General features: G+C 34.6%; 2 protein-coding genes across 5 annotated transcripts in view; one reads left to right on the top strand and one right to left on the bottom strand.

The window, feature by feature from the left end:
• The window catches only part of LOC124363543 (nipped-B-like protein A), a 128,623-nt gene extending 122,391 nt beyond the window's left edge, over positions 1 to 6,232 (top strand). The window contains exon 25 of the mRNA XM_046818793.1: positions 6,134 to 6,232. Coding sequence (XP_046674749.1) covers positions 6,134 to 6,232 — 99 coding nt within the window. The remainder of the gene's footprint in view (positions 1 to 6,133) is intronic.
• A 2,262-nt stretch (positions 6,233 to 8,494) lies between these two features.
• Positions 8,495 to 26,121, bottom strand: part of LOC124362467 (glutamyl aminopeptidase-like) — a 65,909-nt gene continuing 48,282 nt past the window's right edge. For all 4 annotated transcript variants that reach the window (XM_046816993.1, XM_046816994.1, XM_046816995.1 and 1 more), the window contains 8 exons: positions 25,280 to 25,578; positions 23,222 to 23,307; positions 22,071 to 22,195; positions 17,809 to 18,012; positions 15,578 to 15,657; positions 13,361 to 13,506; positions 12,791 to 12,920; positions 8,495 to 8,634 (listed from right to left, as the gene is read on the bottom strand). In XM_046816993.1, the coding sequence (XP_046672949.1) occupies positions 8,517 to 8,634; positions 12,791 to 12,920; positions 13,361 to 13,506; positions 15,578 to 15,657; positions 17,809 to 18,012; positions 22,071 to 22,195; positions 23,222 to 23,307; positions 25,280 to 25,578 (1,188 nt within the window). In that variant the 3' untranslated portion in view covers positions 8,495 to 8,516. The remainder of the gene's footprint in view (positions 8,635 to 12,790; positions 12,921 to 13,360; positions 13,507 to 15,577; positions 15,658 to 17,808; positions 18,013 to 22,070; positions 22,196 to 23,221; positions 23,308 to 25,279; positions 25,579 to 26,121) is intronic.

Raw genomic sequence — 26,121 nt, 5'->3', positions numbered from 1 at the left:
AACAGGTAAACTTCCTAGTATTTAAATAATTATCGGGATCACGCACCAGCCCAGAATAATGTAGATATGGAAGAGGCTTATAATCATGGCTACAGAACGCAGTCCTGGTGTCAGTACACGGGCCGTCTTTTCAAGGCGTACCGCAGTGTCCTCAGTCTGAAGTATGGAGAACTTTGCGCAAAAATAGCATGTTCCCCTTACCATATACCATACAAGGTTCAAATTATTCCAAACCAACAAATCCTGCCTCTGTTCGATTAGAAATTTTGTCCAAAACTGGATTAATTAGAACCCCGTCAACATCAATAGAAACCAATTATTTATTCACATGAATGGAAGCTCAAATTACCCCCGAGATGGGCGTCAACAAACTCTTCACGAATGAACACACTTGGCAGAGAGGGAAATCCACATAGTACAATCGTGCGGCAAGCTTTGCAACAACATATTTTAGTGGTAAATGATATGGTGTGGAACTCATTCATAGATCGATTAAATAGGAACCATTCATTCTTCGCGAGACGTATCTAAATTCCCCCCCGCATGTACCTAGAATTCCTTACAGAGACAACTACCCACTATTAATTGAGAAGAAAGATGTTCTCCCATTAGCAGCAAGGTGCAATATTATTTATCAACATGATGGTGCCCCTGCCCACTTTTCCCATAATTTAAAAATGCACTTAAACGAGCAGTTTCCCGGGCGATGGATTGGTCGCGGTGGACTACACACTTGGCCACCAAGATCACCAGATCTAACTCCATTAGATTTCTGTATATGGGGTTGGATGAAGAACCTGGTGTACCAGGAAAAAGTAAATACACGTGAAGAGTTAATAAATCGAATTGAAAGATGCCGCCGCACAAATCAAAAACAATCGTGCAGCGTTGCGGAGGATAACTCGATCAATCAGAAAGCGAGCTGCTAAGTGTATTGAAGTACAAGGACTGATTTTTGAACACCTGTTATGAAAGTGGTACGTAGTATTATAAGCTTTAGATGAAAAACAATAATTTATTTAAAACTTAATTTAAATTGCATCCTAATAAATCTTATGTGTAGGCTACTCTATGTCATTAAAATGCGGTTTTCCTTTGCTTTGGAATTTCTTGCTTGGTAGAATGTTTGTTGTAAAATTAAATTCCAGAAACTAATACTTCGCTGTTAATAGCCGTGTGGCACATAATTTTATTCAGAATTAAATTTTCTGCAAGTTTCTTTGTAAAAATGTGGGTCTTCAATGCCTATTTAAACAAAATAATTGTCCGTTAAACCTTAAAAAAAGTGTTTTCAAAATTATTTTATTTCTGTTTTTTTGTAGTATAACAAAAAAACCTAAATGAGATACAGCTATGAGATGAAACTTTATTCAATTTCTCATCTAAAAATCCGTTAGAAAAAGTTGCATTCGCCTATAAATATCTCTTCATAAACACGCGGCAAATCATCATTTGACCTCCTGCACACAATTTTTGGTGAAATCTTCAATTGGCCAATAACCCAGTAAGCGAAGCATTTTCCGGACCCATGTTTATATGAACTTTTTTCTTTATTTTTTATAGTACAATCAGCTCAGAAAGTGCCGGTAACACTAACTCGAATCACCCTGTATAATATAAAGATAGTAATGCTTACTTTAAAACTAAAACTGTTGTAAAATTTGGGTAACAGAGTAATAGCTCAATATTATGTGAACACTGACATATAATGCGTAAAGTTACCATAAGAACAACTTAGTATGTTGCACTATTCCCTAATAACCACTAAAAAACTCTCCCATTACTAGATCAGGAATAATGAATAAATATGCAAGTTCCAATTATGAAGATTTCTTCACGACGCTTCAAATGATTAATTTCCGTCTCAATCTATAGATCCATACATTTTCTCTGTTTACCTCTTTCAATTTTACATCCGTTGAAGTATGATCCAACAACTGAAGGCAGCAGCCGGACCAAGCATTCGATTGTTGAGGGTGGAAACGATCCACCAAGTACTGCCAGTTTAGCCCTGAAACAAACCACATTAAATGCTATCATACGGTACAAAGTATTGGTATGATAATATACAATTTTGGTTGTATCTGAATGCAAATATAGAAGGGTATTTAGTTTGATTTAAGCACTAGAAAAAATAATTTATAGTTTGATTGCTAAGAGTTTAATACTGTTAAAAGGGGTCTGAATTTTTTCAAATTTTAAGTTTACTCCCTTTTCTTTATATAGACACACTAAATTAAAGCTTCAGTAGGTCAAAATCATGCCCACTGGGCACTTTATCAAACACAGAAGAGAGATTAAATAAGTGTGCAGTGTTTGCTTAATTGTAGGAGCATAAACGCCGCACTTTCACTCATGTCTACTCACGTTAGTATTGTATATAGTGATATTACTATACTAATAAAACAACACTACACACAAACGTGATTAATGTTACAGTCTTTAAAGTTGATGGTTTGAATTCTTAAGTAAGGTTACAAACCAAAGGACAGACAGCATCAGAAAAATGTTTAGGATTATGTGGCTCTTTGGATTTTGGTTATCCACTGGTAGGCTAAAGACCCCGTCCAAGCTAGACGGCACAAGGGCGGACGCGATCAAAACCATTGGATGACTGAGAACGCTGCAGTCAGCGGCAAAACAAAATATGTGTCCACACTGAGCAGCATGACAACTAAAAATAAATTTTCTTCATACGTTTAAGGGGAGGCGGTGGTACCCAGAAAAATATTTTTTTCACATTTTTTTTTTTATTTATTTTAAAAATTCACATGTTAAGCGGCTTTTTTTCTGCACACAATGATATCATATAATACATGTATATTGAAAATTGTAAACCTACAGAAAAAAGTTTTAAAATATGCTTACATCATGTTTCAGGAAGAAATTTGTGACAAGCGCTTGCGTTTATTCACACATGTACTATTATACATATGGACCTTTTATTTTTTTGTGTGCTATAATTTGCTTTTGTTGTGTTGGCAGGGCCTGAACTAACTTCTATTTCATCAGCTTTGAGTTCTGCTTCTGACTTTATACTGTTTGTTTATTGTTTTGCTTAGTGTTTTGGTGCTTTGTGAAGTGACATATAGTGAGTGTTAGTTAGTAATTTAATTATTTATTATTGCTAACAAGATCTGTTTATGTATAAATATGCCTCGTGTTAAAAGTAGTTATGCTAAAACCCCGTAAAGGAGTTGGTGGTAGGAAAAGAAAACCCAGCCAGTCCTAACCCTAATGAGATGTCCAAAAGATGAGTCTACCCCCTAGGCCTGAAATGTCAACAACAATCTCAGTCAAGCTCTTCAAAGAAAAATAAACATAGATAAGTATGAGATGTTTAATTGTGATGAAAACTATGACCAATGAAATTATTAACATGCAAATTTTATCAGATCAACTTTTTAGTTCATCACTTTGTAAAAATTGCAAGAAAAGTGGTTTACAAGTGCGTGGTGCTGCTCAACATTTTGGCCTGGCTTTTGAGATGGAGATTTATTGTTGCCATTGTAAATATGTACATAAATTTAATAGTTCTAGGAATATTAATTTAGAAAAAAAGACTCTATTTGAGATGTAAATATTAGACTAGTGTATGGACTGAGGTCTATCGGGAAAGAGTATGGCTGCAGGCAAAATGTTATGTGGCGTAATGAATCTTCCGCAACCTCCAACAAAACCGTTTCGATATAATAAATTTTTAAAAGACAAGGCTAAACAGGTAATGGATGAATCCATGAAAACTGCTGTGGATGAGGCTGTTGAGGAAAATAAAACCTTAGGTAAGAACGAACGCGACTTAAAAGTAGGTATTGATGGCACTTGGCAACGGCGTGGCTTTAGCTCTCTAAACGGAATTGTTACTTGTACAAGTGTTGACACAGGAAAAGTTATGGACATAGAAGTGTTATCTAAATTTTTGTAATTGTTTGGACAAACAACAACATGAGGCTATTTGTTCGGCAAATTATCAAGGCTCGAGCGGAGGTATGGAGTCAGCTGGAGCCTTAGCTATTTTTCACCGATCAGTAAATAAGTATAATGTTAGGTACTTAGAGTATTTAGGTGATGGAGATACAAATAGTTTCAAAACTATTGCAGACAGTAAACCTTATGGTGAAGTGGAAATACAGAAACTGGAGTGTATAGGCCATATTCAAAAGAGAATGGGGTCTAGGCTAAGGAAACTAAAAAGAGACCTCAAAAGGCGTAACACTTTCTGATGGCGGCAAACTAGGTGGAAAGAATAGACTAACAGATGGCATAATTGATCAATTGCAAAACCTATTATGGAAATGCTATTAGGAAAAATACTGATAACCTACAGAACATGAAGGCAGCGGTTTTGGGCCATATATTTTCATAAACTTTCGACGGACGACAATCCTCCAGCATGGCCTTTGCCCGTCAGGAGAAAATACATGGTGTAAATACAACAAGGCAAAGCACACTAAAGAGCCATATTCTCATAAGAACAGCATTCCTTCAGCTATAATGTTAGCCTTGAAACCAATCTTTCAGGCTTTAGCAAATCCTGACCTTCTTCGAAAATGTTTACACGGTAAGACGCAGAATGTCAATGAAAGCATCAATAATGTCATCTGGTCTAGAGTGCCAAAAAAAGATTTTTGTGACATTGAACACACTTGAGTTTGGTGCTTATGATGCTATTTCTACTTTTAATGATGGCAACATAGCCAAAATGCAAAATGCTTAGAGCAGTAGGCATTGAACCTTGCAAGAGGACAATTGACGCAATGAAAAGTTTTGACTACGAGCGAGTGCGACGAGCAAATTGTGCGATAAGTGACTTTCAAAGACAAGCAAGGAGACAAACCAGGAATTTAAAAAGAAGGATTGAGGAGGATTTTGAAGAGGAAGCCTGCATATGATCCAGGAATGCACTAATGCTACGGTAAATAAATTGCATGTTTTTTTCTATAATTTTGTTATTGTTTTACTCTATTTGTGGCTGGGTACAAGTTCTATTTCATAATTTTCTCTGTTATTTCTCTTATAAATGTATTCTAAACTCAAAAATGTTTGAAATAATATAGCCTAATTAATTTTTTTTGTATTATCTTTCACTCCGTTTATGACTATAGGCCTAACCCGCATCGCGTTACTTTTTGATATACAAATTTTCCAATATAGATAATTCTAAATATTAAAAGCATATATAGCCTATTCTATTAATATAAAGATCACATTTAATTATAAAAAACCAATTACATATCATATATAGGTAAAAATATTATATAACATAGCTAAATAGGTCATTATATTCGTTTTTTGCGATTTCCCGCAAATTTACTTTTTTACAGTTTTTGCACACAAAGGTACACGTTTCTCAGAAACTACTTGGACAATCAACTTGAAACTTTTACACACATTTATATAGGTATTTTGGCACCTACTGAGTTTTTTTGAGATGCCTCCTATTATAATTAGGTACCTAAAAAAAATATTCTAAATTCCAAGTTTGATATTTCAATATGGGTTTGAAAAAAAAAATCATAAAAAAATTTATTTTTTAAGATACAAGCACCAAAAAAACTCAGTAGTTGCTTAAATACCTATATATGTTGTATAAAAAAATTTAGGTTGATTGGTCCATTAGTTTCTGAGATAATGGTACCTATGTTAACATTACAAAGATAGGGGTACCGCCTCCCCTTAAGTAGTTTACAAATGCTATAATTTACAGTGAACATTAGAGCAAACAACGTATGGTATAATTTTTTGTCATATTGTTTTTGGACTAAAACAGTCCTCAGTCTTGTTTATCATACATTCAATGAAAAAACTGAAAAATGAATAATAACCTGGCCACCAAACAATAAACACCTGCATCGAGTATGTACTAATATTTATTTTTTTGTTAATCAAATTGAATCTTACTAATTTTAATTCTTTGTCAAATTAATTGTTCACCAGAAATCAATTTTACGAGGGTAATTCGGAAAGTAAGGTCCGTTTTTTATTAAAAAAAAAAAAAAACCACTACAGATTTTTTCAAAAAAACTTGTTTTATTTGATTCCTGACATCAATCACTATTTTTCTACATAATTTCCACTTTTGTTTAAACACTTGTCATAACGATCTACAAGTTTTTGATTGCCGGTGTCATAGATGTCGGCCCGCCTGCGACGATTACCAGTCTTGTACTGCTTCTTTCACCTCGTCATCAGTGTCGTCAAGCGCTTACCGCCTAGGAACTCTTTTAGGTAGCGAAACAAGTCGCTCGGCGCCAAGTCTGGGCTGTATGGCGGGTGTTCTAGCTGTTTCCAACCAAACAATTTGATGAGATTTTGGGTTTGGTTGGCAGAGTGGGGTCCTGGCATTGCCATGCAACAACAAAACTCCAGCTGTCAATAGGCCACGTCGCTTGTTCTGTATTGCTCGTCTAAGGTTAGTCAGAGTGTTGCAATAAGTGGCCGCATTTATTGTTGTTCCTCGCTCCATGAACTCGACTAGCAATATCCCACGTCTATCCCAAAACACTGTCGCCATAACCTTGCGTGTGGACAATGTTTGTTTTGCTTTCACTTTAACCGGTGACGTTGAGTGACGCTACTCCATCGACTGGCGTTTCGTTTCTGGGGTTATGTGGGAAACTCATGTCTCGTCACCCGTCACAATGTGGTCTAAAAGGTTATCACCTTCCTGATGATATTGGATCAAAAATTCAAGAGCAATACCCATTCTTCTTTTTTTTGTGTTCCTCAGTAAGCAGCCTGGGAACCCAACATGAGCACAATTTGCGAAAATCCAAAATTTCAGAAACAATTTTAAAACAATGTGGTTCTACTCACGTTTGGAAATTCTATTGCTAATGAAGAAACAGTGAATCGCCGATCTTCACGAATTTTTTCATAGACGGCTTTCACCAAATCTTCGGTGATCACTGACCGCTGACCAGATCGTGGTTTGTCATGGACATTTTCCCGTCCATCTTTAAAAGCTCTGACCCACTTCCGCACTTTGCTGTCACTCATTGCATTTGGACCGTACACTTCACTTATCTGTCGATGAATATCCGCTGCTGAAACGTTCCTTGCTGTCAAAAAACCGTATCACAGACCGTATTTCACAGTCAGCGGGACGTTCAATAGTTTTAAACATTTTAAAAAGGCACAGACAACAGCAGACTACAACGATTTCACTGCAAATGGCGTCGTTCTGCGGGCAATGCATGCTGGGAGTCAGGGTGCATGCGCATTTCGCTGCTCGCTTACTGTTTGTCTGGTTAACGCGAATCGGACCTTACTTTCCAAATTACCCTCGTATTTACTGTATAAGAGTGTTTTGTTATTTTTACTGCCATAGCTTAATTATTAACCGAGTTTTTTCTGTATCAGAGGTAGTGTCATTCATAACTACCACAGATAATCATGCATCAAACTATACAACCTTATCTCATTTGTAATAAAATCAAATAACTTGGTAAATTCACTACCTCTCCCATTGAAGCCCAAAATCGATCATTCATCAGCATGTTTTGGTAGTTTATGTTGTTCAAATTCCATAAAACTGGGGTGCTTCTGCACGTCTGATATGAATAATTCACTAGATATAACCAGAGCCATAACAAAACGACTCACACCGAAGATGATGTGACAAAGACTGAGGCAGATGACGATGTCACTCTGTCATATCACAGGTGTAGTGCTACCAAATAAAAACCTGTTTTGTATCTGAAGCGCTTGTAGCATGACCGACAACAGCAACTGTCGCCCCTGCTGCTCAGGTAAGACACTCACATTACTTACTATGTGTTTGTATCTGTCGTGCTAGTCGGGGGTCGCATCGCTCTTGCCGTCCAGCTAGAACGGGGAACCTAACTCAGGGTAGGTCTTTAACTACTTTTATTCTGAAACTATTATTGAAAGAGGTTATATAGTAGGCTTGATAGGTGTTGGGTAATATATTCGTCTTTGTATTTGTTTTTTACATCTTCTTGTCCATTCATGATGCATAGGTCTTTGGTTATTAAGCCTACTGGTACATTTGATGTACCTTTATTTGGTAGGCTTACATCGTAGTAAAAGTATTTGGACTGCTGGGGTGACAGAGCTCTTAAACTACCTTATAGGCTCTCACAAGTCTTAATCGGGATTCTTACTCTCATAGGCAATTGAAGATAGATTAGATTTTTATTCTCGATTTAATGCACGACTGTACAAAGAGAGTTGTCTGTTGTTCCATAGTTTTGTGGCAATAGTTCTGTACGGTTCGGTACCTAGCAACGAAGATTGTTATTAGTAAGACAGTTTGTTTGTTTACTTCGCAATATTTCAAACAGTCTATTATTGTACTAAATAAAATACACATCTCATTAATCTGTATATACAAGTTTTATTATTTAATAGGAATCAACCCAACCTTCCATATAGTTGTTACAAAGATGATTGTTTAAGTATTACAAGAACTAATAAAATTTAAAATTACAAAAATAATGACTGTAAGATCCAGGACAATAACTTACATAAACATTGATACAGTGCTTCAATAATTACCTGACCCAATCCCAGAGGAGACCATTTCCAACTGGATTGTTGGCTATGGAGCTGAGCAGTATGAAGTAGTCCTGGGATCTGACGTAGTCCTCATTTTTAGCTCGTTCTATCAACCTAAAATAAATTTTAAAATTCCATTTCAAAATCATACTACCCTTATTTTATACATTATTAGTTCTAAAAGATTTAGATGTTACCATAAATATATGAGTTATATCTAATATAATAAAGTCACTGAAAAACAAATTGTGTACATACAACACACGCAAATACTTAAAAATAAACATTGTATGAATGAATAAAATATACTTTTTCTGCGTATGAATGACTTAAAACATTTGTATGTCTAACCCTCAAAAGTGAATTCGATTTTCATGAGGTTACCAAAAAAGGTTTTCATTATGTAAATTAAAAATTTAAATGTTTTTTCCTGTTTTTTGCAAAAGAAATATTAAAATTGATGTTGGACAATTACTTTTAAAGTAAAACAATATGACTGTGCGAAATTAATTTCTACGCACTATTATAGGTATTGTTTTGTTTAAAATAGCAAATAATATATATGCATCTGATACATCTGTTGATGATAAAAGTTGGAAGTTATGGACATTTGCATGTACCCTATGTACAAAGGATTCTTATCAAAATATTATATATTTCTGATTGCCATTGGATCTAAGTTTAATGTACAAAACCATTAGTGAAACACAACTGTATTAAAAACATATATTAAACACTTTGAGTGCTGGCTGTTAGTAGTGTTTTTTATAATCATAACTTAGAAAGTAGTTGTTATAAAAACTACATACTTAAATTGTTAAAATCCCTGAGTCTTATTCTTTATTATGACATAGAACTTAATATTTATTTTTTATTATTGTTATAGTATATAAAAAAAGTTTGATATTCTTAAAAAAAAAAATGTAATTGATTATTAATCAAAGTTTGTTATACAAATAAAAAGCAAACAATTCCAGTTTACAATATCTTTTAGGTTAATTTACACACAAAACAGCCTAGTCATACAATAAGTACAACTTTATTTATTTGGAAATGTTTTTGTGTGATATACTTTAAAATATGGAGTTTTACACAACAGAATTTTGCATTCACAATACCAGAATAAGTTTCTCTTGGCCTTCCCACACCCCACCAAACCCCTTGCAGAGCAAACTGTGCATGTCTTTTGTATTTTAGTTTTTCATGGTGGTACTGGAAGTTTCGTTACAAACAACAAAATAGACTTAACAGAGTAAGTGGAGCTTATAATACTAGTGATTACGGGATATCCACTCAAACTGTTAAATTTTGCTAGAAAACAATCCCACTATCAACTGACCCTCCTCTTTTATGGAATTGATAGTTTATGAGAAATGGAGTACAAAGGTATTTTTAGTTATTAATAGAATTTTCAATATCAGAATAGGCCTGTATTTTAATTTTAGAGTAACAGTACAACCTCAATTATTGGAAATATCTGAACACGTTTCAGATTACCAAACTTTCCGATAATACAAGGTTATGTTAACCATTTAAGTACCGAGTTTTCATTGGCATTGTTATAGAAAAAACACACACACAGTTGCTCCACAGCCAACACAAATGTAGCGTATTTCTCGCCCACCATGATCAACTTTAGTGATATAACAGGATTTCGGACATTTGCCATCGTTATCGTTACATAAGGTATAACACAACATTTCGAGGATTGGAATCTATCCTTTTTGTCAGATGGGGGAGATATTAGTAAACACAAAAATAAAGAATAGAAAGAAGGGAAAGAAAAGGGTTCAGACATATCAAAAAGCTGCTTGGAGTCTAGTCCAGGCGTTGTCACTGCAAGTCCCAAGTACAAGTCACGAGTACAAGAAACACAATCATAAATCACACAGGCACAGATGAAAGTGGGACACTAAAACGAAAATCGATGTCGGCTCTTTCTTTAGCACAGCGTGATCTGAAACAATGGGACAGGAAGGTGATGGTCAGGACGAGTAAAGACAAGCTGCTTCCAGCCCTATGTTTTGATCCTAAACCATGACACCAGAGTCTCCATCTAAAACTCTGCCAACTAACTCAGCTGGAACATGGTAACGCAGATTACCTCTTCCGTTTTTCCAACAGAAACACTTCAAGACAATTTGATTGACACTTACTCATTATTTCAAATCAACCAATTGGAAAATCTGAATCTAAATCATAAAGTAATAAATTACTGAAGAAACAAAGAAAGATGTTAACTTAAGTCTAATATTGGAAGCACTACAACATGGACTGTCTGTTGAAACATATGGGTATCATGATAATGAATTAACCATTCAGGACAGGTGTCTACTCAAAGGCTGGAAAGTGATGATCCCAAACTCTCTTGTTAAACATGTACTACATGGATTGCATATAGCACATATTGGCCAAACAAAGATGAACGCTTTAGCACAGAGTTATTGTTCATGGAAAAATAGGGAGAAGGAAATTGGGGATATGGTAACTTCTTGTCCACAATGTGTGGAAACTAAGAATGTGCCACCACAAATTGTTCATACATGGGAACAGCCCTCAAGCCCTTGAGAAAGAATACATATTGAATATGCAGGTCCTACTGATGGCCTACAATACCTGATAGTTGTGGATGCCTTCACTAGATGGGTTGCAGTAGTGCCATAAGAAAACAGTATAGTATCATCCCAACTCGAATGGACAAGTGGAAAGATACGTCCAAACACTGAAGAAGAGCATACTCGCTATGGCAGGAGAGAAGGGAACTTTACAATTTAAAATAAGCTAATTTCTTATGCAACTTCGACAATCTCCAACACGACTAACACTTCATCATATCGCCTAATGTGTGGAAGAAGAGTGAAAACAAATCTTTTTCACTCAAACCATAGTTAAAACACAACTAGTAATTATGAAGATATCACAATTGAATTTGGAGAGTTCTAATGGTTGAAGATAGAGTCCAAGTGAGAGACTACAGGAATGAAGAAGAAAAATGGAACTTCAAACGAATAGAATCTAGGGAAGGGCGTGTTACCTACAGAGTCAGAATGGATGATGGACAGTTATGGAGAAGACATATTGACCAGGTAATTAAGTGCAATATACCACAACAACATTAGAGAGGGAGGTGTTACCAGCTACTTTAAAAGTTTATTGTTGTTGTAATCACATGTGGTTTTGTTTTTGTAATTTACTCAGAATAGAATTAACCATAAATATGTTACATTCACATTATTAGTGTTCTATTTTTACATTAAGTATATAAAAACTGGACCGAGGAAGTAGTAGGATATTGCAAGCAATGATATGAACAACGGTATGATATTGGGAAGCAAGAACATTTAATTACTGTACATGGAATCCTCTTTACATATAGATGATAACTATCAGAATGTAAGTATTGAAATGTGCATTATTGATGTTGATTTTAGTTTTAATTTTTAATAACAATATCTATATCCAAACAATTTTGAATACTATAATGTTTTGAATCTAACCTCATTAAAAAATTATATATAGGTCTATTTATATTGTTTCTCGGGACAAAATAGCAAACTCCAACTTTGCTTTGGAAATATAATTAATTTGAACTTGAAATGCAAAACATGAAATAAAAATTACTCACAATTTTGCTTAACTTCTGGTCCTCTTAATCATGAATGAAAAATACAAACCTGAAGCATAACATATGACTAATTCCATTTTAAAAATATCATAGGACCATATCATATTACATCACAAGTGCTTTCACTAAGAAAGCTATGAACTTCGACTATGGAATTTCTCTACATTGATATAGGTGAAACAGGTTTAGCTGCTGCCAGCAGGGTTGGTGAATGCGGCATTGACATTCCAAGATAAGATGTGTTAAGGGATGATGGTGGCAGCGTGGGTGGTATGTAGGGGGGAAGGATGGTAACTCATTCACTGAGGGTACAGTTATGACTAAGTGCCCCGCTAATGAAAGGTCAGGTGGCATTGAGGAGAGAGTTTTTATTGCAGCTTTTTGCGAACATCAGTTCGGAAACAAGGCAGTTGTGTTCTATTGACAGCCCTCGCAATAAATATTTTGAGTAGTGTCAATACAATATTGGGGTTGGTGCTTGCCCAAATTATTTTCCTTTCTGCAACTTCTCGAAATTGTTTTCACTACTTCACAAGTCGTTTCCAATAACCCGGGTTTCTGATAATCAAAGTTCTGATAATTGGAGTTTTATTGCAATACAATAAAATTGAAATCATTGTTATAATATGTTGCAAAATGTTTCACCTTGCCAGTATCCAAGGCTCCTTTACTGCACATAAGGCAGTCCTGAGCCTGACTTTCTCCTGGGGGTCTGACTCTGCCAGGTAGAGTGTCCACACTTTGTCCCACTCGTCCTCTCCACTCTCTGCGATACCTGCATCATCATTCACTCTACAGATTTTATATTCTCAAAGAAATATCCTCTGTTCACTTTCCAATGCCTACATTAAGTTTTGTTTTTATGGATATGAAGAGTACACTGACTGCAGTTCATAGTCAGCATATATACCGTTAACACATAAACTGACTTGAAAATTTGCAACCATAAACCAGCCACATTGACAACATTGTTGGTTGAATCTATGTAAAAAAAAGGTTAAACGTAGAAAATTCATTTCTCTACCACCAAAAGTGACAAAAACTACTCCCTCAAAATTGATTACTCAAAAAGGATTTAAGAGTACCTTCATTTGAACAAAATTGTCAGAAAAATATTGAACATTGAGACAATAGCAAATAATGAAACATTTTCAATAAGTAAATGTGATTAACTAATTGGAATCAAAATTACTAAAAAATAGAAACTTTACTTACCATAGTAATAGACCAGGTTTCTAATCTCTACATGAGGTTTAGGACCATTATTCTGTAGCCAGTCAGTGAACAGCTGCTTGGCCTTGTCCAAACATGTAGGAACCCCCACTCTGCAGCCCAGTCCAATCATGCGTACCTGTTGTGACCTGATAACAGTTTAAATACAGTTCAAACACAACACACAACTGGCCACCCAACTATACTACTATTATACAGTTTTTTGCAGAGCACATCATTCCTTTCCATGACTTAAAATTCCCTTGTACTATTTTGAGTTTCCTAAAATATACTTCAATTATCCATTAGATGTCGTCTGACATTTACATACTTTTATGGAAATAGTTTAATTCAAATTTGTCAAAATGCTCACTCTGTGGATGACACTGAAATTTAAATGAATTTTTATAAATCTAACAAAATAATATTAACACAATAACCATTCCTTTTCTATGTCAATGAAGAGAACATATGGAGAAAGGAAAAAAAATTTGATTTTCCAACAAATACATTTTTTGGAATACATTTTAGTTAATTTGACTTTCTTTCTCTACTACTAACTGTGATAGTAAAGTTACACAAATTAGTTGTATTTTTTTAAATTTTTCACAAGCATAAACATGAGGGAGTTTAATTTCCCCTGGTCTAGACTACACTTCTGAGACAGTGCCCACAACCCCAACTCATGGTGGATATTATATGGGATCTTGGTAGAAGCCAGAAGGCTAACTCAACCCCTATCGTTACACCATCCTAAATATTTTGCCAATCCGGAACCAGCACAAAGGTCCTTATACATTAAGTGGAATGAGGCGTTTCCTCAGTTTCTTGTCTTAAATAAACAAAACAGACAAAAATAAATAGATAGGACAACATTCTATGCAACGATAAAAATACTTTTTACCAATGATAATGTTTTTTTCAATAGTAATGTATTCTGTGAATGCAATTATTCAGCATTTCCTGTTTCATATAAAATCTATTAGTTGATGCACTGACATTAAAAGTAAACTACAACAACTTTTCATTAGTTGCTGTATGAGATGAACCAGGTAGAAGCGACCAAAAGAATCACCTCTGGGATCAATTTTTGAGCCCAGATCTTTGGAATGTTTCATACGAAAGTCAGCTTCACTTAAAGATGCTTTATGGTGCTTTTCTTGTTGACTAATCAGACAATATTGCTGCAGTCATTATCGTTAGATTATCATTCTCACAGGATAATTCTAACTATAGTACCTATGAGAGTGAGGGCGGATCCCCAATGTTCCCCCTTTGAATATTATTTTATCAATCTACTAAACAACACGTGTTTCTGAGTATAATGCTGCTCCGCAGTGACACATCATAGACTTCCATTTGCAAGTTATTTGTAATACAAATTTTACATTGATATATTATTACTATAAAAATGAAATTACAGCCTATTATTTGTCATACCAATTTTAAATCAATGTATATTATTATAGCATATAGAAAAATAGATTGCAGCTTACCATTTCTACTTAAAACATATTTCACCATTCATTGTCATTAATATTTACAGAAACTTTTTGTTAATCAAATATAAGTGAGTTTTGATTATTTGTTTTAACAGCAAAAATACTTATGAGGTTTTAGGAAACATGATCAAAGCCTTTTTTTAGTCATATTAAATACAATAAAACACGTTTTAAAAGTTCATTCTATTACGTTTTATTTGCAGATGATTTCCTAAAGAACTGGTAAGAATTGGATTGAACAATATTGATGATTAGGTGACGGAAGGGAAGGAAAAAGTACAAGGGGGGAAAATCAAATAATTTTTTAAATTACACATGATGTCACAGTTATCAACAGGGGAAAATTCAGCTCTCTATTAATTACTTGTAGCATATAGAATTTGAAATGACATATTTGCTCCAGAGTCACATCATGTCATTGTGCCTTGCATCAACCCATTGGCATGTAGTACGTTTTGATTTCCTTTAATTATAAAATAACGCAAAATGTACATAAATTAAATCATCAGATAATAATTTTTATATTCATAACCTCACAAACAAAAAAGACTTGTAGCAATTAGAAAATAATATTTAATAAATGGATGGTATTTACAGGTATTAACAACACAAACGTGTAGGAAGACAATTACCCAAATATGCTTACAGACAACTTTTTCGACACTCATTATACACAAATTTTTGTAACTTTAGGTTATTTTATCTTTGTAGGTCTTACTTTTGAAGGAAAGTCGCATCCAGTGGGAAACTCCAGAGAGAATCATTGAAATGGGGAGTGATCAATTTTCTCAGGTATCTCTATAACAACAAAACAGCATCAGAATAATTGATTGGTACAGAGTATAAAGGCCAAGGTATGCAGTAAATGGTGTACAGTATGTGGTATATGGCACAGACCAAAGAAAGAAGTGTACTGGGTATTCTCATATAAGGATTATTACAGAAGTTAAAACAGAACCACACACCCTTATTGGTACTTTCCTTGCACCAATGTCCGACAATTGAGGTTGAGTAAAGCTCGGAAGTGAATGACTCGTGCATTTTTCCCCACTCCTCATTAGTGCCACCGAGCTGAGCTGGCTTCACTCGTCGCTCATCTGTGCCCAGTCTATTTCTTTGGTCTGTGGGTTTGTAGTAGAAGTTGTTAGAACCTTCCAGTTTGATTATTTTTTTTCTTTCTAAATAGCAGCTACTCTGTTTGATCAACTTGTACATAATTAGGGATATTTTAGTCGGAGCTTGCAGCCATAGGAGCATGAGACTGCTAAACTGTATTTCTAGCAAAACACAATATGGCAATTCTGGACTGGGAATATACATGTACAGTTTCAACTTCGTATATATGGTAGAGTGGTATCAACAGCTAACATATCATTTTTTTAACTAAAACAAACTACACCATTCCAAAAATTATATGATTATTCAAAATATTTAGATAGACATACGAGGTGTGATCAAAAAGTTCCAGGACTGAATTTTTATACATTTATTCATACAACATACAGGTTATTCGAATTTGTCTCCTTCAAAGTACTCCCCTTGGGAAGCTACACACTTTTCCCACTGGTGTTTCCACTGATCAAAGGCCCCAGAAAACTCTTCTTTTGTAAAGGTGTTTAGCAGCTCTGTCGTTTTTTCTTTTATTTCGTCAACTGTTTGAAATCTTCGTCCTTTCAGGGGTCTCTTGAGCTTCGGGAAGAGAAAAAAGTCTGCTGGAGCCAGGTCAGGTGAGTAGGGGGGCTGAGGAATGACAGTCATTGCGTTTTTTACCCAAAAGTCACGGATAACTAATGCAGAGTGAACAGGAGCATTGTCATGATGAAGGACCCAATCACCACTTTGCCACAGCTCAGGTCTCTTTCTTCTCACAGCATTACGCAATTTTCTGAGGGTTTCAAAATAAACAAAACGATTAATTGTTTGACCTTGTGGAAGGAATTCATAATAGAAGACACCTTTACAGTCAAAGAAAACCGTAAGCATGACCTTCACATTTGATTTGACTTGACGTGCTTTCTTAGGTCTTGAAGAGCCTTTTGATGTCCATTGTGATGATTGGGCTTTTGTTTCCACATAATGACATTCTCCCGTAATGACATGATCCAAGAAGCTTTCGTCGTCATTTGCCTTTTGAAGAAGTTCCTCAGAAACATGAATTCGGTGTTGTTTTTGGTCTTCAGTCAACAGTTTTGGCACAAACTTTGCTGCAACACGACGCATTTGAAGTTTTTCAGCTAAAATTTCCTGACATGATCCAAATGAAATGTTACACTCTTCTGCCATTTCACGGATTGTTAGTCGACGGTCTGATCGTACGAGAGCGTTCACTTTAGCAACATTATCATCATTGATTGACGTTGAAGGGCGTTCGGAACGAGCATCGTCGTCTGTGGATGTTCGGCCATCTTTAAACCTCTTGAACCACTGATGGCAGCATGATCAGCTTAGACATTCTTCACCAAAAGCCTCTTGTAACATCAAAAAGATTTCAGAAAACGCTTTGTTCAGTTTCACACAAAACTTCACACAAACACGTTGCTCTTCTTTCACATTCATTTTCATTAAACAAAAAATAGCCAAACTCTATAAAACTAATCTCAAACAAACTGTGCTAATGTTACTTTCAGTGATGTTATGATTGATCTGCAAACACAGCTGTGTTACTGTTGAGTCAGGGAATACAATGCTGCTAACCGCATTGCTGTGAGACATTGCATTCCCATAGTATATAAAATCCTGGAACTTTTTGATCACACCTCGTAAATCTTTAGCGTACCAGTGTCCCAACATCCACTTATGTAAAATATCAAAGACAAAATTAACTTTTATTTTTCAAGAAATAGTTTAACCAAACGTAAACATATATTTTAAGTAATTTTACACAGAATAACCTAAACACCATTCAGTCAGTAGATTTGAAAATTTTAGCTTCCTGGTTTAGTGACTCACCCTGTAGTTGGAGTAGGCGGGAGTGAGTCGCAGGTGAGTGTCAATAGACAGCAAGTTGTTAGCAGCTATAGTCCACACCACCATGTGATCTTCGTGGTGCAGGAACGTGGTGAGAGACAATGCCACACTGTAGTCCAGGTGACCACTCTCCGCAAGGTTGAACACGTCGTCCATCAGGTTGGCTCGGTCCGCAGCATCCATTGCCTGTCATAAATGTGCATAAATTTGTGTATATGCAAACAGTTCAGTAAATTTCTAAGTAAATAAAGCAACTTAGAAATCAGATAATCTTTAAGAAATGTAATGGCATACAGTTTACAATAAATTAGATTGACTTCAAAGCATTTTTCCTTGTAGGCATTTCAGGTTCTCTGGTAGTGAATTGGAAAATTTTTATCCTGCATAAGATGGTTTTTTTTTGTATATTTAGTAGTATGATGAGGAGGACGTTGGTAGTCAGTAACTCTTCAAATGTTGTAGACATGGGTGTTTCTTACCTCTTGGCAGTTCCAATTGATCAATATGCATAACCACTGCATGAATATACAGAACCGTGACTGTCAAGATTTTGAGAGTTTTGTAAGCCTCTCTACAGCTTTCCATTGGTGTGAGACTGGCAATTGCTCTTATAGCTTTTTACTGAAGGACAAGTATTCTTTTGAGGTTGTGTTTGGAGGTCCTCCTTACACAATCACGCCATATCTAATGTAGGATTCTACTGGTCTTTGCTGCCACCTATCCATTTCATTCTGCCTACTATGTAGACTCCAGAGCTAAGTTTCTTACTTAGTACGTCAACATGAGCGGTCCAGGAAAGGTCAGCATCTATTGTTAAAACGAGAAATTTAGTTTGCTGTTCTGTACAGATGTTAAGAATTTTTTGTATTTCGTCATGTTTGCGGCTACACACTTTAATGTTGAATTCATTTCTGTACGCTAAAATAGTAATGTTAAATTCATTTCTGTACGCTAAAATAGTTACAATCCTACTAAATGTTGTCTGATTATTTAAAAAAATCACAAATACAGTTATTTAAGCAAATCAACATCTGAGTTTTGTGTTACAGTAGCATATGATTTTAGATTGCTTAAGAATCAGCTGTAGTGGCTAACATCTTGATTTTAGCTCCACAAAAATAAGGTTAAACCTCAAACACTTATACTTTTATTTTTGGCTGTAGAATGTGGGAGATATTTAATTTTAAATATATAATTATTACACAACTGGATATTTTTCAGTAACAGAAATATTTGTTTATTTTTTAAAAATCGTAACTTTTTTGTACTTTATTGTTTAAATAATTTTTTTAATTAACTCATTATAAAAAAAATTTGGATGTGTGTGACGTATCTTTTATAGCCCTACAACTAAAAATAAGGGTATAAAGTGCTTAAAATTGTTCTTAGAGTAAAACTCAAGGTTGTTTCACTATAGTTAGCCCTTAAATAAAATACATATTGCTGTTTATATTTCACATAGCCAATACATACTGAGTTTTTCGAATAATACAGTATTAGCCAAAATAAACAGTACTGAAGGGGTAATATTTTTTATGGTAAAAACAATAACATTACATATAGTTTATCCAATAAATGCAAGTTAAAGGAAGCAAAATAGGTTACACTCAGGTATTAACATGTTCAATATGACTCCCGTTCAGTTTGAGGCAACACTCGTACCGTTTATGTAGGTTTTGCCACTCTCCTAATACACATGGTTAGTTTTTCTTTGAGTTGAACGATGGCAGATGGTGGGTCCTCGTGGAAAATGTTTTCTTTCAACATTCCCCAGACATAGGCGTCCGGTGTTGTAATGTGGAGGGAGTGGGCTGGGTAAGGAAAGTTTTTTCTAAGGAAGATGAGACGGTTTGCCAAAGGTTTGTTGGAGGAAAGCAATGTTGTTAACGGCAGTGTTACTGGTGGCGCCATCTTGATGGAACCACTGTGAACTGAATGGCAGGTTTCGTGGACGACAAAATCTCCTGAGGTCTCTAACAAAACGATCAAGAATGGCCCTATATCGATACTGATTTACAGTAAGAGTCTCTCCATTGTTGCCTAAAAAAAGTATGGTCCCACTATACCCCTCCCAAACACAGTGCACCAAATGGTTACATGCTTACTATGCTGTGGCCTCTCTACAACAATGTCAGGATGTTTAAATCCAAGGAAACGTGTTGTCTGCTTGTTTATGAAACCATTAAGGTGCACATAACATCATCTGTAAATCATACATCACTCAGAAACTCAGGTTCTTCATAGCATATTGCTAACATTTAAGCACAGTACTGAACTCTGGCTAGTTTGTTTCTACAGTTCAAAGCTTGTCCAGTTTGTATTCTGTAGGGAAAACCACCAATGTTTTTAAAAATCCTTCACATTGACGTATTGCTAATATTCAGGTTAAGAGAAGCTCGCATTAGGCTTCTTTTCGGTGACTGTAACACTTGCTGCAACATTCTTCCGTGGTTTTCATTTGTACAGACAGTAGTTGGGCGACCTGAAAAGTCCTTTCGCTGTGTCAAAACACTACCCGTTCTTCAAAATTGTTCAACAACACTAAGAATTACAGCATTACTAGGCGGGTTGTTGTGGAAATGTTCCTGAAAACGTAATGCAGTGTATGACAAGCTTGGCCCACCCGCACGTCCAATTCCGTATGAGCGAAAATAATGCTCTACGATAATAGCTTTCTCTACCGTTGTTAACACCATGTTAGCAAAAACTAGCTTCAAATAAGAAAGAAGTAATGAACACAAAGCCGTGGCAATAATCGACAATTGAATCAGATGATCGAGAAGGCAACTACAGCTAATTCAGTTTCAGTACTGTTTATTATGGCTAATGCTGTATAATCAGACAAAACAAATTTAAAAAGTACATGATCAAGAGATATGAATCTTTTACTTTGGAATGACAATAATTTTAGAGGGGAGTGCAACCATACTATTAAGTAAATGTTTTCTTCAAAGTCTGTCAACTATTTTCCATTTTGGTGATGATAAAATTGCTGTTGATTGGCTAATTTACAAATAGTAAAATAACTAACTACTAGGTCTTCCTGAGGTAACTCACCATCTTCATCCAAATTGCCAAAAAATAACAACAACATTCCAGGCTAACACAGGACAGCCAATAGAAAGCGTTACACAGTGTGTTCTTGCTTACTGCTAAACTTACACAATGGATTTCCTCTCAGACTATACACTTTGTAAAATGAACCCTCGGATATCCAAGCTCAATGTTAGGGCCACTAACCGAGAGATAACATCTCCTTGAAAGAAAGAAAATGAGATGACACCCTTTGGGAAGGTGAATGAAGAACACGCTTAATCATCTTAAGTTTGAAAGAGTTCTAAAGGTAACTATGATTGATTTCAAAGTTCACAAATAAGTGTAATTTTTATGTCAAAAATAGACTAATATGCAACCAACTAGTTTAAACTAAAAACCTTGGGGTTGGCGGGGACAGGTCCTGTTGTTGCCTTCACCCCCATCTGTGAGACCTTGCTGTGGAATGATCAGTTTAGTAACGATAAATAATATATAAACATTCGCTGAATATTCAGTAGGATATCAGTTTTTAATTAAAGTCTTTTGAACAGGTAAAACAAATGCATGACAGCGCCATTGATTGGCAGTTTGAATATAATCTCTTTTATTAGTATCATCCAAATAAAAAATACAGATGTATGTTTTAATTTTGTTTAACTCAATGTGCTTCCTAATTGGGCCTTGGGGATAAAAAGTATATAAACTTAAAGAAAAGTAATGTCTTATTTTACCAGGCGAAGTAAGGGCTAAGAAACCCTCTCTAACACATAACCTGAGGACCAATGGCTTAAAGGTGACTTCCGAACCACCACCAATGGCCGGGCAGGCGGGCTGCTTGCAAAGACAGGATCGCTCAGGGGTCACCCATCTAAGCAGCAGCCACGCTCGACGTTGCTTGATTCGGTTATCTCGCGATAACCGCTGTACCCGCTACACTGCGCCATTGGCAGTAGCATTTTCTACAAAATAGTTTTTTGATAAATCTACGTTAATACTCTTAATGACTAACTTCTTCTAAATACTTCAATAAAATGTTAAAATCTCAATCAAAAATAAGGGGTATCACTAAATTGAGTATAATTGTGAATTAAAAAGAATGGTTTAAAGAAAACCAGAACATATTCTAATACCTGTGAAATAATCTATTGGACTCTGATTACTTTAAAACAATTTATTTATATTTTTAGTTAATATTAAAAACAACTGACCTTGATATCATTGTTAAGTACATTGGTGAGTGTAGTCCAATGTTCAAGAGGGTACTTGACTCTATAGTAGCCCATGAAGTGCCAGTTGAGTTTGTACCACTGGGCATTGCCAATCTTGATACTTACTGCAACATTTAAACTTGTTATTTATAAATGAGAATGATTCTTTGTCAAATTATCCCATGTTATCTATCCCGGTGGAAATTATTATTTTATAAAAATCTTGTAATAGTTTAGTAATGATATATATGCATATTTTACTTTTCAGATTAATATTAAATAGTTTATTAAACCTAAAATATGTTTCACAACACTCCCTTGTAGAGAGATGCATAACCTGGATCTACATTCAACATGAATGAATGAATGTTTATTCCAGCAACTGTACATGAAATACACTTACAAATTACAATAGTAATGCACTAAACAGAATTATTTTGAAAACAATAGTTTTACTAGTTATCTAGCTTATTAATAAGGAATAAAGCCTGCATGGGCATTCAGCCTGTGCGCAGGCTTCAGCTGATCGTCCGCCACGATAACTTAAAATGAAGAACTTGATATCTTTCATAGCATTTAATAGATTGTGCTAGAATTTTTAACATAAAATTTATAATTTTAAATAAAATAAAGAAAAAACAATTTAATATGAGAACTGGCTTGTTACATTTAATAAAAAAATAAGTTAGTATTAGTATATTTATAATAATGCAATGGCATCATCACATCATTGTGCTTGGCCCAAAGGAGATCAAGTCAGCATGGTTCTACGTAATAATAGTATAGTAGTGTGTGTACATATCACATGGATTAAAAAAATCCTGTGAAAAGTGTCTTTAAAACAAGTTATGAATTTTAATTATTTATGTTACATAATCAAGTTCCTTTAACAAAACTTACAATAGCCTAGACCAAATTGTGAGTAGAATTTTTTAAGGAAACATTACTAATAAATAGTCAATAGTCTTTATTACAATTCCTTTGAGAAATGGACATTCGTCAAAATTCTTGTCTGGCATTGAAAGGATTAACTGTAGCTCTTAGCCATCCTTATATTTAAAGAATATTTATAAATTAAAACTTGAGTTTTTGTACCCAACTCACGTTGCATACTAATACAGATAATATTAAAGTAAGAGCAAGGGACTTACAGGAGGGCTGTTCCGTCAATAGCCAGTTGAGAGTGGATTGTTTGTTATCTGAGGTAAAGTGTGTAACTGGTACATCCCATTTGTATCTGTTAACAACAACAACAAACAAATTAATTACTTTTGTATTTTTTTTTTATAAATGAGACGTAATAAAGAAGAATATTGTAACAAGATTTACAGCCTCCTTCTATTTTTATTTTACTGTCATGGTATTTTCGTGGTTTAATTTGATGCTATTTGTATTTTTGCCGACGTTTCTGCGGCTTCTTTGATATGATGTATTGAAGCATGCGAACAAACTAGAAAAACACCTGTCTGGAGACCAAAAATTCATTCATTGAAGGAAGTAATAGTGTGTTTAAAAATTTCAACCACTACACTCTATAAATAGTATATTGCAATTTTCACAGATGAACCACACATATATGTTAAATCTACGTCCAGATGGTACAATTTGTATTTTAACACAAATTAAAATAAAATATTATTCTGAAACATAACTTTTATGCATAAGTAATTTTCATTTCATTCCATTTCAATTCCAAAAGTATTTGGAAAGATTATAAACTTTTTTTAATAGAGGATTATAGATATATCAGTTTAAATTACTTTATTTTTTAATGGATTGTATGATAAAAATTAAATCTGTCATTAAAAACGGTGATAACCCTTTGGAGACCAGTCTATAATACAAGAAGTACACCAGAAATATCAAGCTATTTCAATGGGATTTGCAGAATTTTGGGGAAATAGCTATTTCTTTATGGCAATAACTGGGTTATCAGAGTATATGTCATTTACTTGCAAAAAACATATTAGTATGAATTTGTAATATTATCCATTACATGGATAACATATTCCATGCAATCCTCTTTCATACTTCTTGCAAGCTGTTCTAGATTTGTTCATCTTACCACCACTTTTTAGGCACTTTTTGCTGCAAACAGCACAACATCTTTCCTTATTTCTTGGCAGTTTGAACACTCATTGTTCTTCATGTAAATCAAACGAAGCAGCATAAGTGAGGCTATTTACAATTTAAACATATCTTAGCAATTATCTGGGTACATTGGTATTATCCAGAGGCCACTATTTTTGGACAAGTTTTCCTTATCGAGTACCAAAATAAACTTCATTATAATGTTACTAATACTTTCCTTATTTCACAATGAATTGAAAAATACCTGATGAGTCATAATTCCTGACACCAAAACATCTCAAAATAAGCCACACAAATCACCTGTAAATTTCAAATAATTAATTGTTGTTCTTTTAGTTTTTGTTTTCACTGACTTTTGTTTGCTTGATTAATTTAATTTTATCATGAATAAATATGTTTACCTCTGGGATTTACCTCAAACGGAAGAGGAAAGTTTTTTATTGGCAAAATACATGTGGCGATCAGAAATAGCAACAACTGGAATTTAACTCAATTCTCACCAACATCCCTTCCTTTTGGGAGGCAGAATAGGATAATCATATAATCATCGTAATGACTTGTGAATTTCTGTTCTTTTTAATACTGCAATTTATTTTGGTCCCAGAAAAGGAAAACTCGTCCAAAAATAGTGGCCTCCCAGGAAGCAGCAACTGGCACGTAATCTGAAGAAGAAGCAGATGGGCAATATTGCATGTATACAGACATATAATAAACAAATGAAAAGACAAATACTATTTACAAAACCATTATATTTTGTTACTTTGGTTATCTCTTTAGACTTTTTTCACAAAAATTGGATCAAAATTTGTTACTGAATAAATTAAAAACATTTATTACATCACTTTCGATATTTGAATTCCGAAGTTTTCCGTATTCGCTAATAGTCTCCAAAGGGATAAGATCCGTGCCACACAATTAAATGCCAGATTAGTGGAGGTTTACTGAACACACAGCTGACTACCTCTGTAAGGGTGGCTGTAGCTACCTAAAAAATATAAGTACACAGCAAACCGGTGCCAAATGCTGCCTAAATAGTTCTTGAAATAAGTGGAAATCACGAGATAGGTCAGGAAACTTGAATTTCTGAACTAAAAGAACTAGTGGTTGTCTTCACTTACTTATATGGTGACTCGTTAGGATCATAACTAGCGTTCTGGTCAGCGGTGAAGCGCTGCTGGGTAAGGGTTATCGTGTCACCCGCCTGGGTAACAGTCAGTACGGGATACCCCATCTGACGTGTCCATGTATCCATCACGTGCGGGATGTTTTTATCGACTGTAGAATACCGCTGTAGACAGCTCCACAGATCGTTGGTCTCTGCGTTCCTGAACTGGAAGTTTATCAGGTACGCCTTCACACCTTCACGGAAATTTTCCTCTCCCATGAACCCTTCCAGCATTCGGATCACAGATGCTCCCTTTACACAATAAGTTAATTCAAATTTCAAGATTCAAGATTTTATTCATCATTAAACATACAGTGATGCAATAGATTTTGTCAATAGCAATATAACACGATTTTAATTTTTCATCATTTGTTGCATTCTGTTTGTAACTATTATAAATTAAAATAAATATAGAATAACATTATATAAACTATATTGTAATAGTTTTAACAATAAAACGTAAATTACTAACAGATTAAAAGACATACATTTACAAATAAATAATTAGACAACAGTTAACAACATAAAAAACAATAAACTAACAAAATTTAAAACAATAAACAATTAATAGCCTATATACATTACATCAACATTTATAAAAATACATACATTTAACTATCTAGTCTGAATTTAGCCTCCAATTCAAAATTAATAAAAAATTTGTTTTAATTTACCATAATCAGTAGCTATATATATAGTCGTCAACCTTGTAGAAAACCTTCCTTTAATGGTTCCTTTAACCATTTTTTCAAGCAATTTTTGAATTTATTAACAGTGACAGTGTGAGCGGATTGT

The sequence above is a fragment of the Homalodisca vitripennis genome, chromosome 5 (genome assembly GCF_021130785.1).
Source record: "Homalodisca vitripennis isolate AUS2020 chromosome 5, UT_GWSS_2.1, whole genome shotgun sequence".
Classification (NCBI taxonomy): Eukaryota; Metazoa; Arthropoda; class Insecta; order Hemiptera; family Cicadellidae; genus Homalodisca; species Homalodisca vitripennis.
The sequence above is the reverse complement of the archived record's forward strand: the minus strand, read 5'-3'. Positions and strand labels throughout refer to the sequence as shown.